Source organism: Chanodichthys erythropterus, chromosome 20, assembly GCF_024489055.1.
Source record: "Chanodichthys erythropterus isolate Z2021 chromosome 20, ASM2448905v1, whole genome shotgun sequence".
Lineage (NCBI taxonomy): Eukaryota > Metazoa > Chordata > Actinopteri > Cypriniformes > Xenocyprididae > Chanodichthys > Chanodichthys erythropterus.
In genome coordinates this window covers 36,984,991-37,006,080 of record NC_090240.1, presented here as the reverse complement: position 1 = coordinate 37,006,080, position 21,090 = coordinate 36,984,991, and the positions used below count along the sequence as shown (strand labels likewise).

Below are 21,090 nucleotides of genomic sequence, written 5' to 3'. Positions count from 1 at the left end.
ACCACACGCCCAAGTTTTTCACACATGGCTTAACATAAGGTGCCAGAACACCAAGATTTACATCTCCTGTACCATGTACATCAGAGGGGGTAAACACCACAACCTCTTTTTTCTCTCATTCAAACTTATAAAATTCAGAGCCATCCATGTTTTGACATCTAAAAGGCAAGCGGCCACTTGTTCAATGCCATTCTTGTGTTTAAGAGGAAAATATATATGTGTGTCGTCTGCATAGCAATGATAATTTAAGCCATGCTTTTCGAAGATGGTACCAAGAGGGAGCATGTACAAAGAAAATAACATAGGAGCTAATGTGGAGCCCTGAGGAATCCCACAGGTCAATGGTACAGAAGATGAACGAAATTTGCCAATATTGACAGAAAAACTCCTGTTTGTCAGGTATGACTGGAACCAATGTAAAGCTGAACCTCTGATGCCCACTATCTGTTCTAAACGGGACAGCAGAACATTATGATCTACTGTGTCGAAGGCAGCACATGAACCCCATGATCTCTTAGAGCACCTTGATGGACTATATATCACAGTGCTCAGACTCTGTGCCCTCGAGGGCAAGAACAGCATGATCTTCCCCCAGACATCTAATACAGAACTCATGTGGGTCATCCACAGTGATGGGCCATGAACATGGCGGCATGCATCTCTTGATGGTATCTCATGACATGTTAAACTTTTTCTTTTGAAAGCTTCATTCCTGCCTAACAAAACTGACTTCTGCCACAGGGATAGTTTGAAAGAGAGGTAGCACACACAGCACATAATACTCAATACTTTGTTAGACAAAGACAAAGAAACCTAAAGGCACACCTGTTTCACATCTATTTATAGCTTCTCACAAGCCTATTCCTAAGGAGCCCCTAAAGGGTCCTTTGAAAAATATACAGAGTTACGCATGCGCATGAGAAATCTATCTTGTTATCTTCTATCGCGAGAAATCTATCACGTTATAATTTCCGGTTTGTGTATACTAAAAACTATTTAGTTTGTGCATCAGTGCCTATGAAGAAAGCATCTACAGTATTTGCTCAAAGAATGGTCTATTTGCTCAAAATTATGAAGAAAATGTGAGTATGGATGCGCATGAATTAATAAACATCTATTTGCTCAAAATTATGAAAAAAATGTGAGTATGGACACGCATGAATTAATAAAGATCTATTTGCTGAAATGTGGCTTTCATAGGGCAGTATATATCACGGCCTTATTTCTGCTTTAAAGCATTTTTTGGCGTTTAAAGCGTTTAATGGTCCATTCATGAAAAAAAAAACATTGGTAAAGTAAAAATGATAAAACTTTGGATTTTGTTAGGGCAGTAGGCCATATTTATATTGTCCCATATAAAAATACTGGAACTGTAAAATGTAGGCCTACTAAAATTTCGTATTTCACAAGATCAAACGCCCCTTTATTCAACCACTTTGCAGATTTAACGCATCCTTACAGCAGGTGGCAGAGAAATGCTTATTTTCTTCATTCAGTTTTAACAGCGCTCACTGAGAGCCATTGTGTGCATTCAGCCATTGACATAAAGGACTTTAAGGTGTTGTGCACTCTGTTTTGGACTCATTCTGGACTTGTTGTTGTTCCATTTCCTGCCACTAGTCACTCACCATGGTAACTGATCTCCCAAATCAGGGACATTCTAAAACGCTTAACGTGAAAAAGGCTTAACGTGGCTTAAGCCGGGGACACACCTAACGATTGTAAGGCCGATTATGAATGTAATTTGATACTTACGACTGATCATGTCCAATCGCGCCGAGTCAGAGCCAGTTGCGTTCAGTCGGTGTTTACAGTTGGTGCTTAAAATCGTGCAGTGTGCTGCGTCTAACGATTCTAGTCTTAGAATTTTAGAAACAGTCATTGCCAGTCCTCCTCACAAAGATTCTTCTCAAATTTGATAATTCCCACTTCTGAAGTAGTGATTATGAGCAAATCGCATTCAAGTTTCGAAAGGAAAGTCATTTTTACAATAGCGCTGAGAGCACGTGAAGGCAGCATAATATTTGCGACCGATGATGTCTCTGTTTCCTTGGAGACTGTGTCAGGCGATTGTAAACAAGCAGCGAAATGGCGTCAAAAAACGTTTGCAACATAAATACACATTGGACAACCGGTATGGAAGAAAAACTGGTTGAACTCTGGCAAGAGTACGAATATCTATACAACATATCTTCGAAGGAATAACGTACCATAATAGAAGTGATAAGGAAAGAAGCTGGGCTGCTATTGCGGAAGCTTTGAACGTATCAGGTACAGGGCCGGATTATCCATAGACGGGATTGGGCGAGTGTCCTGGGGCACCAGCCAATAGGGGGGCAACATGTGATAAAGATAATGACTAATGTTAGACTTTTTTTTATCATGTTTTGTATATATATTATTTATCTGGAAAGATACGGATACAAAATTAACAGTTAATGATACAATATATACAGAGAGAGTATAAAGAGCCCTTTGATCGCGAAAGTGAAAGTGCCCTTTGAGGTCGCATTGTGGTAGTATAATTTACTTCTGTGGTAATTTAATAGTCTGTACAGTGCCATTTCAAGTCGAACAAGCTTCATTGAGGATCGCAGCTTATCGTTGCTTAACAACGGCGACACCACCGGAGTGCAAGCTCTAAAAATAGGTTAATTTACCAAAGTTTACTCACCTCAAATTCTCTCTGTTGAAAACAAAGTGCGCGTTTTCCTCTTTTTTTGTTATTTTCCGCACAAATATAGCTGCAGATGAAGAACGCGAGCTGTTTGTTTACATCCATTTTCAAGATCCCGCGCACAGTGTGTTGCTTAGCAGCGGTCTCAATCGTAAACGTTTGTGTTCTTCTCCGACTGTCAACGATTAAAATCGGCTCCAGTCGAAGGAAACAATCGGTAAGTGTGTTCAGTTCAGTCTTAGAATGTTTCAGCTAATCGTTAGGTGTGTCCCCGGCTTTAATGTACTAAGACAGTGATTTTAACAGACCAAACTCACTAAATATCATGCTAATAAAGTATACTATATGCATAAAATCAGATGAGCTTATAAAACGTGTTAAGATCATATTTTGGGCTCATCTGATTTTTTGCACATGGTATACTTTATTATAATGATATTTAGTAAGTCTGGTCTGTTAAAATCACTGTCTTAGTACATTAAGCCACGTTAAGCCTTTTTCACGTTAAGCGTTTTAGAATGTCCCGCCTTTGGGGACATTTTGGGGACATAATCCCCTTAAGGGGACCTTCCATACATTCCATAGGGGTGTGGTATTTTCACCTGAATGAAGTTGACCAAACAAGTCCTCACTACTCACTACTCCTAATGTGTGTGCACGAACCTGGATGGCCTTCGCATGCCACTTTCACACTATAGAAACTTTCTCACAGATATTTTACTATTCTAACTGTGCTTATCTCCATCTATGGTATAAGTAATAGACAAGAAATGTACAGTTTTCACCATCATACTGATAAATATTCTTTAGTCATTCAGCAATCCTGCAGCCTGACCATTTATTACTGTGCTTTAGGAAACATAGAGAACAGGAAGAATCAGTAATAAAATCAAAGGGAAATGTGTTAAGGCAAGATACTACAGACAAAAACAATTCATGCACTGGTCAATTTTGAGATTTTGGGTAGTGTTTCAGTGGAAAGAAAACATCCAAAATACCCTTTTATGTATTTAATTTATTGCACTTTATCTATTTTGCTTGTAGATTTCAATTATATTACATATCTTGTAAGGCTGTCAGTTTTTCTCCTAAGCAGTTGTTTTATTAAATATTTCTGTATTTTCCATTTTCTTTTTTTTTGTCAATTCTATAAATTCTCATACTCACACAAGTATGAACAGATAGACAGATAATGAACAGAATACAAGGTGTGATCAAATTAATCAGTAACCATAGTAACAAAAAAGTGACGGGAAAATGAACACAGGAAACAGGAAATGTTGAGCAAACTAAAAGTTCAGGAAATGTAGTTCCAAACGTAGGTTTGGGAGGAGCCTAAACATTCAGTCCTGTCAATCATCATTATAAGCCTATATAAGCAGCAGTCACTGCGTCATCCCAGCGACAGTTCTTCCAGCATCCCTCCTCCTCCCCGTCTCCTCCTCTGTTTCTCTGATTCTCCCTCTATGCAGTACTGTTATAGGGGGGTTTAACTCGGAGCACGAGCCGAGCTGAGTTGAACTTGTGAAAATGAAACTAAGACAAGATAACAGAATAAGTTTGACACCTCTCTCTCCTGTTGTAGATGTGCTCATCCCTGTCCATTCATCCACACATCAAGAACTGGATTTGGATCAGTAGTGACTCTGTGAATGTGAACTCGCTGTATAGAGCTGTGACTGAACTGAAGAAAACTCAAGAGACACTAAATGAAAAACTCAGTCAAATTGGTATGTAAATATCTAAGAAAATACATTTTCAAGGACTATATGTGAAAAAGGGTAGCACTTTATTTTATAGTGGCATTGTTATATGTAGTTAGAATAGTAATAACTATAAATTATGCATAATTACATGCTGCAACTAATCCTAACCAAACCATAATCCAGTAAGTTACTTAATATTACTCAACATAAATGTTTAATTACAGTGTAACAAAGACACCTTAAAATAAAGTGTAACCAATAGAAACATTGGTGACCTGCTGCTGGTCATCACAATTATTTTATCTCTGTCTGCAAATGTTCACAATGTTTCAAAAACATAACCACAATATAACTTAAACTTGCAATGTTAGCATTAAACTGCTATGATAAAATCACTTACTAAACCTAGTCTATGTGAAGCTAAATTCAAACTTTAACTTATGCCATAACCAGTTACTGCAGTATTATTTTAACTTACTTTAGAGACATGACATAACTATCCATGTACAAACAATAATACATAACCAGAAATCACTACATTATTATGATGCTGCCAATAGAGATACAGTGACTGTTGACCTGAAATTATTCCTATAATAATTTATCATTATATTGTCATCTTTGTCCACAGAGTTGAAGTGTGTGCAGACGTTTAGAGGTACAGTGACTGACACCATTTTCTTCAATACACTGACAATACTTTGTTATAATCTGTATTATATACTGTATATCTGAAAATGTATGTTCTGAAGTTGATTGATAATGTCTGATCTCTCTCAGTGGATGTGACTCTGGATCCTGATACAGCGAATCCATATCTCATCCTGTATGATTATGGAAAAAAAGTCAGTGATGGAGACATTAAGCAGAATGTCCCTGAAAACCCAAAGAGATTTGATAAGAGTTCTTGTGTTCTGGCAAAGGAGGGATTCAGTTCAGGGAGATTTTACTATGAGGTGGAGGTGAACGGAAAGACTGGGTGGGGTTTAGGAGTGGCCAGAGAATCCATTAACAGGAAGAGGACGATCGTACTGACTCCTGAGGAGGGAGTCTGGACTGTGATTCTGGAGAATGAGAATCAATATTCAGCTTGTGAAGATCCATCTGTCTCTTTATCTCTGAGAGTGAAACCTGAGAAGGTGGGAGTGTTTGTGGATTATGAGGAGGGTCTGGTCTCTTTTTATGACGTGGACTCCAGATCTCATATCTACTCTTTCACTGGTCAGACTTTCACTGACAAACTCTATCCATATTTCTATCCAGGTCTTAATGATGAAGGTAAAAACTCAAAGCCACTGATCATCACACATGAACTTATTTATGTCGATTCGTATTTGATGTAAATGAAAACCAAAAAACTATTTGCACAAACCACAATCAAGTACATTTTACTTACGATTATAGATTATAAAGAAATTAAGTGCAAAAACAAAAAACAAAAATCCCTGTATATTATAACCATGGTCAGAATTATTGGCAATAAATATTGGTAAATATGAGCAAAGCCAGCTGTGAAAATAAATCTGCATTGTTAATCCTTTTTTTCTTTTATTTTAAAAATAATTGAAGTAAAAAATTCCATTGAAGTAAAAAAAAAAAAAAAACTGTACTAAAAACTGTAAATATAGGAATATGGGGATATACTCATTAAAAAATTACAATAATTGTGGCCAGTGTGTTTTGGAGAAAAACATTTAATAAAATGTTTGATTTTTTTTTTTTACAAATAATTTGAATGAAAGATCAAAAGGATAAACAATTAATATGTTTTTTACATCCATCTTTGATCTTATTTAACAAGGGTGCCAATAATTATATTTTTATTAAAGGTGCCCTAGAATTAAAAATTGAATTTACCTCGGCATAGTTGAATAACAAGAGTTCAGTACATGGAAATGACATACAGTGAGTCTCAAACTCCATTATTTCCTCCTTCTTATGTAAATCTCATTTGTTTAAAAGACCTCAGAAGAACAGGCGAATCTCAACATAACACCGACTGTTACGTAACAGTCAGGATCATTAAAATGTACGCCCCCAATATTTGCATATGCCAGCCCATGTTCCCAACATTATGAAAGGCATTAGACAAGGGCAGCCAGTATTAAAGGGCAGGACGTCTGGATCTGTGCACAGCTGAATCATCAGACTAGGTAAGCAAGCAAGAACAATAGCGAAAAATGGCAGATGGAGCAATAATAACTGACATGATCCATGATAACATGATATTTTTAGTGATATTTGTAAATTGTCTTTCTAAATGTTTCGTTAGCATGTTGCTAATGTACTGTTAAATGTGGTTAAAGTTACCATCGTTTCTTACTGTATTCACGGAGACAAGACTGTCGTTATTTTCATTATTAAACACTTGCAGTCTGTATAATTCATAAATACAACTTCATTCTTTATAAATCTCTCCAACAGTGTGTAATGTTAGCTTTAGCCACGGAGCATAGCCTCAAACTCATTCAGAATCAAATGTAAACATCCAAATAAATACCATACTTACGCGATTAGACATGTTGCATGACAAACACTTTGTAAAGATCCATTCTGAGGGTTATATTAGCTGTGTGAACTTTGTTTATGCTGTTTAAGGCAAGTGCGAGCACCGTGGGCAGGGAGTGTGAAGAATTAAAGGGGCCGCAGCCTGAATTGGCGCATAGTTAATGATGCCCCAAAATAGGCAGTTAAAAAAATGAATTAAAAAAATCTATGGGGTATTTTGAGCTGAAACTTCATAGACACATTCAGTGGACACCTTAGACTTAAGGCCCTTTCACACCGGACGCATAACGGAAAAGCGAAACGAAAAAGCTAAACAAAAAAGCGAATAGTTCGCATCAAAACCATTCACATCAGCCGCGACGCGCATCTTCATCCTGTTGAAAAAGTTGGTCAGTTTAACAGTTTAACTGCTCAGGACAAACAACATTTTGGGTGCACCCAGTCTTAAAGAACAGAGAGTCTGAGGGGGAGTACGCTAATCTTGTACAGGAGTTAACTTTATCACGGCCGTACATACTTTCGAATTTCAATTTGAGGAGCTCCTCCAGACAATGGCACCGCATCTGACGAGACAAACCACAAACTTCAGGGAACCAATAGATCTGGAACAGCGTTTGGCAGACTAGGGTAAAGTTGGTTTTATATTCACACATTTGGACATCCGTATTCAATAGGCTTGTTAATCACACTACATTGCACATTCAGTGGACATTCACAAGTAAAAATGCCATTAAAACAATACTTGCCTATTTTGATCGACTGTGAAAAATGTTGTAAGTTGACAATCGTTGGTTGTCAATATCATGTCGCTGCTTAAAATTCGCAAACATTAATTTATTGCACATTTATTGGAAAGTCTGAATTTATCAGAAGTCCGAATGTGCGAATATAAAACCAACTTTACCGAAGTGTTTGGCAGTCTGCATAAGGTGCTGTCCTCACTGATTGTCATGTTCAAGTGTTGATATTACGATGTTTCCAGTCACAATGTAAACAAGTTCCAAAGTCGTACTGACAGCAACACATTCACTCTCCATAGTCACGGACACAATTAGGTTTTAAAAAAAAAAAAATCAACAAGTTTTACCTCAAAAGGTTATGTTATCCTTGTCTATAGCCTACAGCGACTTGCATGTACCTTGGTTTCCTTGTATTTGATTGGTTGAAGCCTTTTCTGTCGCTTCGAAAGTGAAAAAAAAATCGACATCGAAGCGAAAAAAATAAACGTCGTTTTTTCGCAGCAGCACATTCGCGTTCGGTGTGGAAGCACTCATTACACAAACAGCTGATCAAAAAACAAAACCATCTCGCGTCCAGTGTGAAAGGACCTTTATATTACATCTTTTGAAAACACGTTCTACAGCACCTTTAAGGCTACATGTGAATAGCCAAAATGAGTCTTTATATTTTTCTTTATATGAATCAAGATTTGTTCGCTTTTCTCTTTCATTTATACTTTGATTTTACTTTTCAAATCTACTATGAAATTTTACATAAATTGATATAATAATATTATATGGTGAATTTCTACATAATATTCTACATTTCCTGTGTTTCTATTATGTTATTTTGTAAAGAAAACTTTGAAGCCATTTTCTTTCTCTCATCTCCAGCTGTTAACACTGAATTACTGGTGAAATATTGTGGTTCTTGATTTACTGTATATTGTAATAACTGCAGCATCTGAATAAAGACAAGTGTTCAATTATATAACTGATATTGTTTATAAACTAAATATATTGCTAAATATTATGCAAATACACATTGGAGACACATTGAAAATCTGCTCACACAATATACAACAGACAGACAGAATATGAATAAAACAGGATCTTTATTGTTGACTTTCATCTTTTGTGTATGAAAATACTGAATTATTATTTAGTGCAGATGATCATTAAATCTAGTAAATATTCTTCAAGAGAAGCGAGAGCGTTAGAAAGCTTCACAATGAAAGAGTTTTTCACTTTGGTTTGAGCACAATATCGGTGAATCCGTGAACCTGAGTGAGCTGACGGCAGTCCATCGATGCCAGGAGCTTCTGAGAGCCGGAGACGGTGGGAACAAACTTCTCCATCAGTGTAACCGTCGCAAGCTTCTCCTCATCACTGACAGACAGAAACACAATATCAACTCTCTGGAAGATTTTCACTCTCTAAATATCATATTAATGTAGTACAATTTATGTTTTTAAACAAATCTGAAGTGCATGAACACGTCACAGCTGAAATTAAACTGCTGTTAAACACTGAAAGTCGGGATCTTTCTGACGCTCTGCATTCCCAATCCCTCTTATACCAGGGCAGTCAAAACTGAATTTCAAACGGCTCTCAGCTTGTCTATTAAAATATATCATGTGTGGCCTGCCATGCATAATTTACAAATCGTGCAGTTTCACAATGTGAACACAAGGTGGCAGTACTGGATTTTAGGCCAGGGAAACAACGCAAAACGAAACAGCGCGCGACTCACGAGCTCACAAATGTGTGTCGATCACACGAGCGCTAAACATCCAGTGAGAAGTGTTCGAGTTCGGCGTAGAGGTCTCAGGTACAAGCTGCAAATCTCACTGTGGTTTAATTTAGTTTAAAGCCAGCTGAAACAGCGCTGACTGAATCAACAACACTAACTTGCAAATCAGGAGAAACACTGAGCCGATCAGTTAACGTATACTGTTCAACCAACAATTCAACATTTATCATGGATTTACTGTGGTAACACTAACTGTAACCGTGGTATTTAGTCAGAAATGTAGGTTAATATCTCATTTTATTTTAATTTTTAATGTAGACATGTATTAAATCAATGAGTAGGCTAATAAACGCCAGCTTACAGACTATTTTTTTGTCATAAACTTGCAGTTTTGTGCATTCGTATTTATATTAAATTATAATTTGTATTACATTTATAGACTAAATACCATAAACCCATTCTAATATAGAGACAATATTTTTACTTTTTACCATGTAGTGAGGTGCCATGTTACCTGCCATGATCTAATTAGTACTTTTTAATTTAAATAAGAGTAGAGATCTAACTCAGTAATATTATTTAAATTTCACCCTTTAAAAACAAGGTTGTTAAAAGTTTTACAGATAGTTTGTGTAATAATTTTACATCTCTGTCCTATCTCAAGCTACTCTACTGTCAACTCAAGCTTTGGTCAAATCAATTCTTTCAAGAAACAAAACATGTAACATGTATGTATATCTTTTATGCCAATATTGGTTTACCCTTGAACAAGATGCAGGAATGACAATTTAACTTGTGATCATGTTTATCCTGTGACGTTTATTTAATTATATACAGCTGGGCTTCATAAAAATTCTAGTTACTATAGGCATATCTACCCTAAGACTATTTACACACTTTCATATTCATGAAATATGGGTGGATCTACTGTATGACATCACAGCAGGTGAGTGAAAGAGTTTTTATTGAAGGTAAAACTATCACAGATGAACTGAAAGCTTCTTCAGACAACAACCTTTTTATTCAAACTCTCTGAAATTACATATGATATTCAATCACAGGTAAGTGACAGAAATGTAAGAGTTTAACAGAGTTTAATACCATGATGGAGTATTTATTGTTATTTAAAAGTGTGTTTGATGTGTAATATCATGTCATACTTCAGAAACAAGAACTTGACCAGTAGACAGAATGAACAAAGTCCAGTGAAAACTAATCCATAAAATGAAAATTGCATGTTTAGAGGATCTTTATTATGTTATTTATTTGAAAAATACAAAATTGCTGTGTTGTCTTTTAAATTATATAGAAAGATCCTTTCACTGTAGCTCGTAGAGACATTAGTAGTAATCAATCAACAACTGTTCATATTTACATTGTTGTTATAATATATTTTATGACTACACTGGAATGTGTCACCATAATGATTGCATGTTGTCAGTGTTTGTGTGTCATGAAACAACTCTTTATCAATTTCATATGGAAATACTCCAGTAATCCAGAACTAGACTGAGAAAGAATGATAAGAGTTGCTGCCCTGTCTGTAGTGATGTAGCCTAGCAGTTAAAGACCTGGAATAGCTGACGGATTATAGTACTTAGTTACTATACTTTATTATTTTGAGGAATTTGTACCTACTCATGTAGCTTAAAATGTTGTATTACAACTACGTCTCCAGGGGAAAACCTTGTACTTTGTACTCCCTACAGTCTCATTTAGACTTTCAATTTATTCCTTATCAAACTGTAAGGAAGTCTGTAATACCTGATAAAAAGCTATCTGTTGCATTTACATTCATCTCAATGGCAGTTGCTTGGCTTGTACATGACACCTAGAAATACACAACCAACCTGTTGTCATCTTTGTTAAAATCAGAGTAGCAAATGGATTGCTGCAATTCACAGAAACAACTGGACTCCAGGCAGTGAAACGTGGATTTGCAGTTATTATTTATGTTGAATTTTTGGGGTAAAATCATTCCCTATATATTGTATTGTTATATTATTGTATTGATAAATTATCACATAATATTTTCCATATTATATTCATGCATAATTGCAGGTTTTTAAATAAACACTGACAAAACTATACAAAATGTTTCAGGGCTGGACGATATGATGATATACACTGATCAGGCATAACATTATGAGCTCTTACATGTGAAGTGAATATCACTGATTATCTCTTCATCACGGTACCTGTTAGTGGGTGGATATATTAGGCAGCAAGTGAACATTTTGTCCTCAAAGTTGATGTGTTAGAAGTTGGAAAAAATGGGAAAGCGTAAGGATTTGAGCGAGTTTGACAAGGACCAAATTGTGATGGCTAGAAGACTGGATCAGAGCATCTCCAAAACTGCAGCTCTTGTGGGGTGTTCCCGGTCTGCAGTGGTCAGTATCTATCAAAAGTGCTCATAGGAAGGAACAGTGGTGAACCAGAGACAGGGTCATGGGCGGCCGAGGCTCAGCGAAGGCTAGCCCATGTGGTCCGATCCAACAGATGAGCTACTGTAGCTCAAATTGCTCAAGAAGTTAATGCTGGTTCTGATAGAAAGGTGTCAGAATACACAGTGAATCACAGTTTGTTGCGTATGGAGCTTCATAGCTGCAGACCAGTCAGGGTGCCCATGCTGACCCCTGTCCACCGCTGAAAGAGCCAACAGTGGACATGTGAGCATCAGAACTGGACCACGGAGCAATGGAAGAAGGTGGCCTGGTCTGATGAATCATGTTTTCTTTTACATCATGTGGATGGTCAAGTGAATGTGCATCGCTTACCTGGGGAACACATGGCACCAGGATGCACTATGGGAAGAAGGCAAGCTGGTGGAGGCAGTGCGATGCTTTGGGCAATGTTCTGCTGAGAAACCTTGGGTCCTGCCATCCATGTGGATTTTACTTTGACACGTACCACCTACCTAAGCATTGTTGCAGACCATGTACACCCTTTCATGGAAATGGTATTCACTGGTGGCTGTGGCCTCTTTCAGCAGGATAATGCTCCTGCCACAAAGCAAAAATTGTTCAGGAATGGTTTGAGGAGCACAACAACGAGTTTGAGGTGTTGACTTGGCCTCCAAATTCCCCAGATCTCAATCCAATCGAGCATCTGTGGGATGTGCTGAACAAACAAGTCCGATCCATGGAGGCTCCACCTCACAACTTACAAGACTGAAAGGATCTTGTTGGAAATCTCAGAAGCATAGACCAGGAGACTTTGGGATCTCTTGAAGCAGAAGTTACTCTTTATTGAGAAACACGCTGTGCGTCGCTGTGGTCATCCAAAATCTGACTAAGGCAATGACTTGGTAGTTCATATACATTCAAGGGGGAGGGATACATAGAGTAGAGGTGTGGACAATCTAAACAAAGGATGCAAATGAAGTACAGGAATCAGATCATTCCCTACATTTCCCAGCCATGATCTAATCAGCATAACTGTGTCATTCAAGTGCATAGGTGCTAATCCAATCAGTCTGGCAGTATCACCTATACCTTTACATTATCATAGAGACAAAAGCACAGCTGTATCTTGAGCTGGTCATGCCACATGGTCAGGAAGTGCATGAGACAAAAAGGTTAGTGTCTCAGACACCTGGTCTGCCTGCCTTGACACAATATACATAAAGTTTTCAGTTCATATACTATTACATTGGAACCTAGATATAACATAGAACAAATTTGTAATCCCACAATCTGTTGCTAATATCTTGGTGCAGATACCACAGCATACCTTCAGGGGTCTAAAGGAGTCCATGCCTCAACGGGTCAGGGCTGTTTTGGCAGCAAAAGGAGGACCAACACAATATTAGGAACATAGTCATAATGTTATGCCTGATCAGTGTATATAAAGTTGACATAAGTGATCAACCATATTTAGACCTATCTATATTATATTTATATAAAGCGTTCACAGGCAAATTTTTGCTTTATGTTTTTTCCTTGTGCCAAAATCAGGCACATATAAATACAATAAAAACACAATTCCTGGCTGCATGTCAAAGTCCCAAGGATCACTGGACCTTTGGTGAGTCATAAGGAACACTACTGAGTCTAACCTTTAGTTTAAACTGATAATTATTTGTTTTACTCACGTTTTCACAGTTCCCCCTATTAAATCCAGTCATGCAACAGGCTCTTTTGCCACTCAGTCCGGCTGCGAGGGCATGTTCTGGCAGGAAAGTGACATCAATGCATACCCTATATAATGCGGACCATGGATTCTCGTCCGTGGAATGCACCACTTCCCGTATTTTGACAGTTAATCAACACTGGCAAATTGCAATCAAGGATGTTTTAAAAATTAAGTACTCAGATTTAATCAAGAAATCATGACAGCTAGGGCTGGGCGATATATCGCATACGATTGTCACGCGCATTTCTTCAGTAAAGCCGGTTCCCTGATTACCGCTAAATCGCCATCACCTGATTTCAAATGGAGCGGCATTTAATAGACAGAAACGTAGATCACTGACAAGCTACGCAGTATCGCATTCATATCGCAGATGAATCGCCTTCGATAATGAACGCGATATTGCGTAGCTTGTCAGTGAACTATGGCTCTGTCTATTAAATGCCGCTCCATTTGAAAGCAGGTGATGGCGATTTAGCGGTAATCAGGGAACCGGCTTTACTGACGAAATGCGCGTGACAATTGCATGCGATATATCGCTCAGCCCTAATGACAGCCCTACTTATCTTTTCAGTCATGGCATCCTCCCGTGGTCCAGCACTAAATGAGGAGCTCCAGTGCTCCATCTGTCTGGAAGTGTTCACTGATCCAGTCACCATTCCATGTGGACACAACTTCTGCAGAACCTGCCTGAGCAAGTGCTGGACAAACACTTGGTCCTGCTTCTGTCCGCTCTGTAAAGAAAAATTCAGCAGAAGACCTGATCTCAAGATTAATACAACACTCAGAGAGGTTGTGCAACACTTTAAGAAGAAGCTCAATCTAGGAGAATCTAAAGGGTTCTGTGACTTCTGTGATGAAAGAAAGCAGAAAGCTGTGAAGTCCTGCCTGACGTGTCAAAGCTCTTACTGTGATGATCATCTGGAGCCTCATCTCAGAGTCCCACGTCTAATGAAACACACACTGATCAACGCTGTGGAAAACCTGGAGGATTATATATGCCAGAAACATGAGAGACCTCTGGAGATGTTCTGCAGAGATGATCAGACGTATATTTGTCTGTCCTGCTCTGAAGGAGAACACAGGACTCACAACACTGTTCCTATAGAGGAGGAGAGTCGAGAGAAGATGGTAAAAAGTTACAGAAAAAACACTTTAAACACCTCATGAGATGCATCTTTGAAATGCACAAAACTACAACTGGGTCTTTAAATGGTTTTCAAAATCAATATTCAAATAAGAGTTTGTCAGAAGATGGAAACATAAATTCAGTGATAAATGTGTTTTTCTCTGTATGTAGGATCAGCTGGTTCAGACACAGACAGATGTTCATCAGATGATCCAGGACAGAATGAAGAAGATTCAAGAGATCAAACACTCAGTAGAGCTGAGAAAAGTGAGTGGCAAAATGGCAAATGGTCAGGTTCAGAAGGCAGGTAGCAAGAGTCATAAATAATAATAATCTAAAAAGGGTCAAAACCAGGCAAGAAAATGCTCAGAAATGTTAGCCTCGGCAAAACAAGACTTGGCACTGAGCCTAGCTGGCTCAATGCTTAAATAGGCCATGAAATGGTGCACAGGTGTGTACAATCAGTCCAGGTATGTGAGTTCTGGGATTTGTAGTCCAATTACTAATACTCCGGTGGCACACAGGAGAATGTTCAGCGTCAGCGTTCGTGACATTAATAAAGGTGCTGAATTTAATAGATTTAAAAAGTCACATATTTCTTAAACTACCCTTTTAAATTAATATGTAAATACATAATAAATTAATTTGCTAATTGATCTCATTCATCAGAAGAACATGGAGAAAGAGAAATCATCCAGTGTTGAGATCTTCACTGATCTGATCCGCTCCTTTGAGAGATGTCAGTCTGAGCTGCTGAAGATGATGGAGGAACAGCAAAAAGAAGCACAGAAACAGGCTGAAGATCTCATTAAAGAGCTGCAGCAGGAAATCACTGAGCTGAAGAAGAAAAACACTGAGCTGGAGCAGCTCTCACACACTGACGATCATTTCCATGTCATACAGGTCTGTAAACATCAGTCATCGTGTGAAATATTACAGGACAAACTCACTATTTCCCAAACCTGATGAGCTGCCTCTGTAAGCAAAAGAGCAAAAGAGAATTTGTAAAACATTTAATGAACTTTATAAAAAAGAAATATTTAATATTTCTCTCTTCTGCTGTAGATGTACTCACCCCTGTACAGCCGTCGAAATGCCAAGAACTGGACTAAGATCCGGATTGACTCTGAAGTGAATGTGAACTCTCTATATAAAGCTCTGGCTCAGCTGAAGAAAACTCACAAAACACTAAATGAAAAACTCAGTCAAACTGGTATGTGATTATAAAATACAGTGCATAGATATTTTTTGTCAGTTGTCAGTAATGAGAAATATTTTTAAAGAAAATTCTGGGACAAATCCGATTTAAGGATCTGTTATGTGCTGGTGATTACCATAGACAATTATTTAGTCTCAGTTTGTAGGGTTGCTTAGAAAATATAACCATAACATAATCATCAACTTAAAAGCTCCATATTAGCATTAGACGGAGGTGGGATAGGCTGTGCCCCTTTATAGTCCAGACAGGGAGCACAGGGGATTCAGAGATGGCCTCAGTGGCCTTAACAGAGGAGTCAGGGATGGCCCTCCTAGTCAGCAGCAGATGACACTGCCTATGGGGGAGCTGTAGCGTTAATGTCACCTCTGGGGAGGTGTGTGTGGTCCAGACACACAAGATGGCAGTAGCTATTGTAGGAAGTACTGAAGCCAGGGGATGGACTTCAGTGACCGCCGGACTTGGGACCTCCAGGCTAGGGATCACAGAGATCACCAGACTTGAATGCAGAGAAACCAATGGTGAGAGCTGAGACCATCGAACTTGGGACCACTGATATAGGGCAGAGTTCTCTGATTTCTCTTGGCAGAGTTTTTAAATTTCTTCTGCTGGGACCATTGTGGGTCAGGTCTTCTATGACATAAGAGGAACTCAGAGATGAGGAAAACTGGATCCAAGTGCAGATAAAACTTTAATAGAGATTAAAAAAATAATAATAAATAAATACTAAACACTAGGAAACAAGGAACAGAACAAAAACACAAGGAAACAAGAAGCACAGAGAACATCAACCAATAGCTAGGGAATAAGATGACCAAGTACAAAGGAAGCACAATTGCTATACATACATATACACACCAATCAGGCATTACATTATGATCACCTTCCTAATATTGTGTTGGTCCCACTTTTGCTGCCAAAACAGCCCTGACCCTTCGAGGCATGGACTCCACTAGACCCCTGATGGTGTGCTGTGGTATCTGCACCAAAATGTTAGCAGCAGATCCTTTAAGTCCTGTAAGTTGTGAGGTGGATCCTCCATGGATCGGACTTGTTTGTTCAGCACATCCCACAGATGCTCGATTAGATTGAGATCTGGGGAATTTGGAGGTCAAGTCAACACCTCAAACTCGTGTGCTCCTCAAACCATTCCTGAACCATTTTTGCTTTGTGAGATCACCAGGAAATACCATTTACATTAAAGGGTGTACATGGTCTGCAACAATGCTTAGGTAGGTGGTACATGTCAAAGTAACATCCACATGGATGGCAGGACCCAAGGTTTCCCAGCAGGACATTGCCCAAAGCATCACACTGCCTCCGCCAGCTTGCCTTCTTCCCATAGTGCATGCTGGTGCCATGTGTTCCCCAGGTAAGCGACGCACATGCATTGCTTACCTGGGGAACACCTGGGGAACATCATGGGTGGATATATTAGGCAGCAAGTGAAAATTTTGCCCTCAAATTTGATGCATTAGAAGCAGGAAAAATGGGCAAGCGTAAGGACTTGAGCGAGTTTAACAAGGATGGCTAGATGATGGAAACAGTATATTTGAGGTGTAGACTTGGCCTCCAAAATCCCCAGATCTCAATCCAATGGAGCATCTGTGGGATGTGCTGAACAAACAAGTCCGATCCATGGAGGCTCCACCTCACAACTTACAGGACTTAATGGATCTGCTGCTAACATCCTGGTCCAGATACCACAGCACACCTTCTGGGGTCTAGTGGAGTCCATGCCTCGACGGGTCAGGGCTGTTTTGGCAGCAAAAGCAGGACCAACACAATATTACATATACATACAAGGAATAATGAGGAAGCAACACCTGGGCAAATAACAATAGAAGTTTTCTACCTCACAAGGACAATTTAGACACTTTACAGCTCAAATAAATGCAAAGTTCTGGCATGAAACTCTAGATGTTGTAAGCTGATAGGTCTAACTCATTTGGTAACGCTCACATCTTTATTTACATAGCACAGCTGATTTGTTGTTGTCACATCAGCAGCCAATGAGCTGCAGCTCAACAATCCAACAAATACTGGTAGTGTTTGCTGTTAGCAGTCTGCAGCACGCTTTCAGAAACCCTTCGCCTTCCTCAGCTCCACCTGTATAGATCTGCTATGGGGGTTTAATTTATGTATGTTACATGTGCAGCTGCATGTCTTACATGCTCACAGCAATGTTTGTGAATGTAATGGCAGCAAGTCTCTGTACTTGCTCTGCAGCAGCGTAGCAGATCTACATTTACACGCCAATCTATTACCATACCAATTTCCCAAGAGTTGTCATGACAGGACAATTTAGTTACTGAATAATTAATATGCCCTTATATTTTTGTTATAAGTACATTTACTGTAAACACATTATGTTTTAGAAATGGATGGATGAGCCACATTTACATGCCACTGAATAGAGATAATCTCATTGTTAACCTGAAACTATTCCTACAAATAATTCATCATCTTATATTATCTGTGTCCACAGGGTTGAAGTGTGTACAGAAGTATGCAGGTACAGTGAGATTGACATAATTTTCTCAAATACACTTTGAATACTTTGTTAATCTGTATTATATATGTACTGTATGAACAGCTGTGCTCTGAAGTTGACTTATAATGTCTGATCTCTCTCAGTGGATTTGACTCTGGATCCTGATACAGCAAATCCATGTGTTATCCTATCTGATGATGGAAAAGAAGTCAGTCATGGAGACACTGAGCAGGACATCCCAGAAAACCCAAAGAGATTTGATGTCTGTTTTTGTGTTCTGGCAAAGGAGGGATTCAGTTCAGGGAGATTTTACTATGAGGTGCAGGTGAAGGGAAAGACTGAGTGGGATTTAGGAGTGGCCAGAGAATCCATTAACAGGAAGGAGATAAACCAACTGACTCCAGCGAATGGATTCTGGACAGTGGCTCTTATTAATGAGGATGAATATTTAGTTTGTGATGATCCAGTGGTCTCTTTCCCTCACAGAAAGACACCTGAGAAGGTGGGAGTGTTTGTGGATTATGAGGAGGGTCTGGTCTCTTTTTATGACGTGGGCACCAGCTCTCATATCTACTCTTTCACTGGTCAGACTTTCACTGACAAACTCTATCCATATTTAAGTCCATGCCTTAATAATGAAGGTAAAAACTCAAAGCCACTGATCATCACACCTGTCAGATAAAATGAACAAATACATTCCCCAGATGTTAAACATTAAACCTGGAAAATGTATCTATGCATGTGCTGCTGTTAAGGATTAAAATATGTACAAAGCCAAAATGAATCTGCACACCAAATCAAAAAATTAGATTGATAATTCAAACTGATGAGGCTACAAATGTAAGACCCATGATCAAGTATATTTTACTGAACAAATCAAATCCTGTAACCTTCAGGTCCAACTCTACTCCAGCACAACTGGCTGTTTTCAAGTAAAGCCACAGTCACACTAGACTTTGAGCATGCAAAATTTCTATGGACACTTCAATGATCGTAGTATGACTTAACACTCTGTGGCGTCTTTTTTAAAAGCATAATTCAACATATACACAATATATTACACAAAATGTAAAAAAATGCAATCTACACCATTTTACTGCAAATCTGCAAACCTGTAGATTTAAAGATTGCGTTCTTTTAATTCAGCTAAGAGTAAAGCCGTTAAGCATCAGTCTTATATTGGTCACATGACTTTATGTGATACAAATTCACAGGGCAGAGTTCACCAAACTTGAACTCTGGAACGCAATGAAATTCACATGAACTTGTGTTTCCTGACTCACACATTTGCATGCATATGAATGGAAGTCAATGGAATGAAAAGTGTAAACGCCCCTTTATCTTACTGGGTTATGCTAACCATCCAAACCTAAGTAAAAACACTGAAACCATGGAAACTCATTTCTATAAATAATGCCATTTTTTACTTCATGTGTGGATTACATCTTGTAATGAGTCAATTTCTGAAGCCATTTTCTCTCTTTGTTCTCCAGCTGTTAACTTGAAATGAGATGTAAAATGTTACAGTTCTTCAACTTCAGCATCTGAATAAATAAATGTTAAATTCTATAACTGATATTGCTTGTACTAAACTGCATGCTAATAAATATGCAAATACAAACTGCAGAAAAAACATCTCACATAAACATTTGTACAGACAGACAGGACATGACATTTACCCACCACAGTGTCCTGTATAGAGGCTGAAACAGTACAAACACAATCAATGGACGTAGAGTTTCTTTTTGTGTTGAACTGAATCCAAATATGATGCCTTCAGATGTTTCATCAGGTTGCAGTTCCTCACTCTAAGCATCACATGACTTCAGAAGACTTGGAATATAGTGCATGAGCCAGAATGTAGTGCACTACTCTTATGATAATTTATAGTTACATAATCTAACTGAATCCAAAATGCAACATCATGAAACATAAACATGTTGTAACAAATAAAGTCTAGTGTCTCATTGGCGTACAGTGATGATGAGGTCTGGTGTGCGCAGTCTGAAGTTGAACCATGTGGCCAGAATCTGTTTGGTCTGATTGACCCGTCCGGTGACTGAGCATCAGAGCGCCCTGATCCACCAGATGATTCATGTACTCCTTATACTGCAGAGTCCAGGGAATAGTCTTGGCTGCTGATTACACTTGTGTCTTCCTTGTGTTGATAATACAATAAGAGGCTCTACAAGTTACCAATATCTCAAAAAAATCCATCTGACCAAAACTCAAAACATTTGATGCCACTTGTGAAAACCACTACATAAAGAAAACTATTCTCTATTCAGTAAATATGCCTCTTACTCAAGGTTTTGCTTCTTTTTCATTGCTGGTGCTTTTGTGTACAATCAGCACACTGCACATCATGTATTAGTGGCTTCGATTAGAAGATGCAATAAATTACATTTTTAATGTGCCCTATAAGTGCTTTTACATTTTTCATCACCTTCCTAAGCTAAGAAAAAAAAAAAAAACATTCAATTTAATGCAACCCAGAAATAATTTTTGCACTGTTAAAATCATCTCACACTGATGGCATTTGTATGGTTTGTGATACTTAATACCTTTCTGAATGAAAATATTTCCACGTTGGTGGCCCGTGAATAACTTTTCTTCAGTTATGAGATTGAGGTTTCTGATGCTGATGTTTATCCTCCATTTCATTCAGCTTTTCACTTTCTTCTTCCATGTCCATCAAGTCTAAAAATGAACATAGGAAACTGTGAAAAGTCGTTCTATTGTGACAAATGTAAATCA

General features: G+C 38.3%; 2 protein-coding genes across 3 annotated transcripts in view; both read left to right on the top strand.

Annotated features, from left to right (window-relative positions):
* Window positions 1-8,564, top strand: part of LOC137009275 (E3 ubiquitin-protein ligase TRIM39-like) — a 44,749-nt gene extending 36,185 nt beyond the window's left edge. For both annotated transcript variants that reach the window (XM_067371342.1, XM_067371341.1), the window contains exons 5-7: window positions 4,263-4,407; window positions 5,015-5,041; window positions 5,164-8,564. In XM_067371342.1, coding sequence (XP_067227443.1) covers window positions 4,263-4,407; window positions 5,015-5,041; window positions 5,164-5,726 — 735 coding nt within the window. In that variant the 3' untranslated portion in view covers window positions 5,727-8,564. The remainder of the gene's footprint in view (window positions 1-4,262; window positions 4,408-5,014; window positions 5,042-5,163) is intronic.
* A 1,793-nt stretch (window positions 8,565-10,357) lies between these two features.
* Window positions 10,358-19,793, top strand: LOC137009451 (E3 ubiquitin-protein ligase TRIM39-like). The gene is made up of 7 exons (XM_067371697.1): window positions 10,358-10,424; window positions 14,069-14,625; window positions 14,795-14,890; window positions 15,293-15,526; window positions 15,689-15,836; window positions 18,328-18,354; window positions 18,477-19,793. The coding sequence occupies exons 2-7, from the start codon at window positions 14,071-14,073 to the stop codon at window positions 19,013-19,015; spliced, it is 1,599 nt and encodes a 532-aa protein (XP_067227798.1). The 5' UTR covers window positions 10,358-10,424; window positions 14,069-14,070; the 3' UTR covers window positions 19,016-19,793.
* The last annotated feature ends 1,297 nt before the right edge of the window (window positions 19,794-21,090 follow it).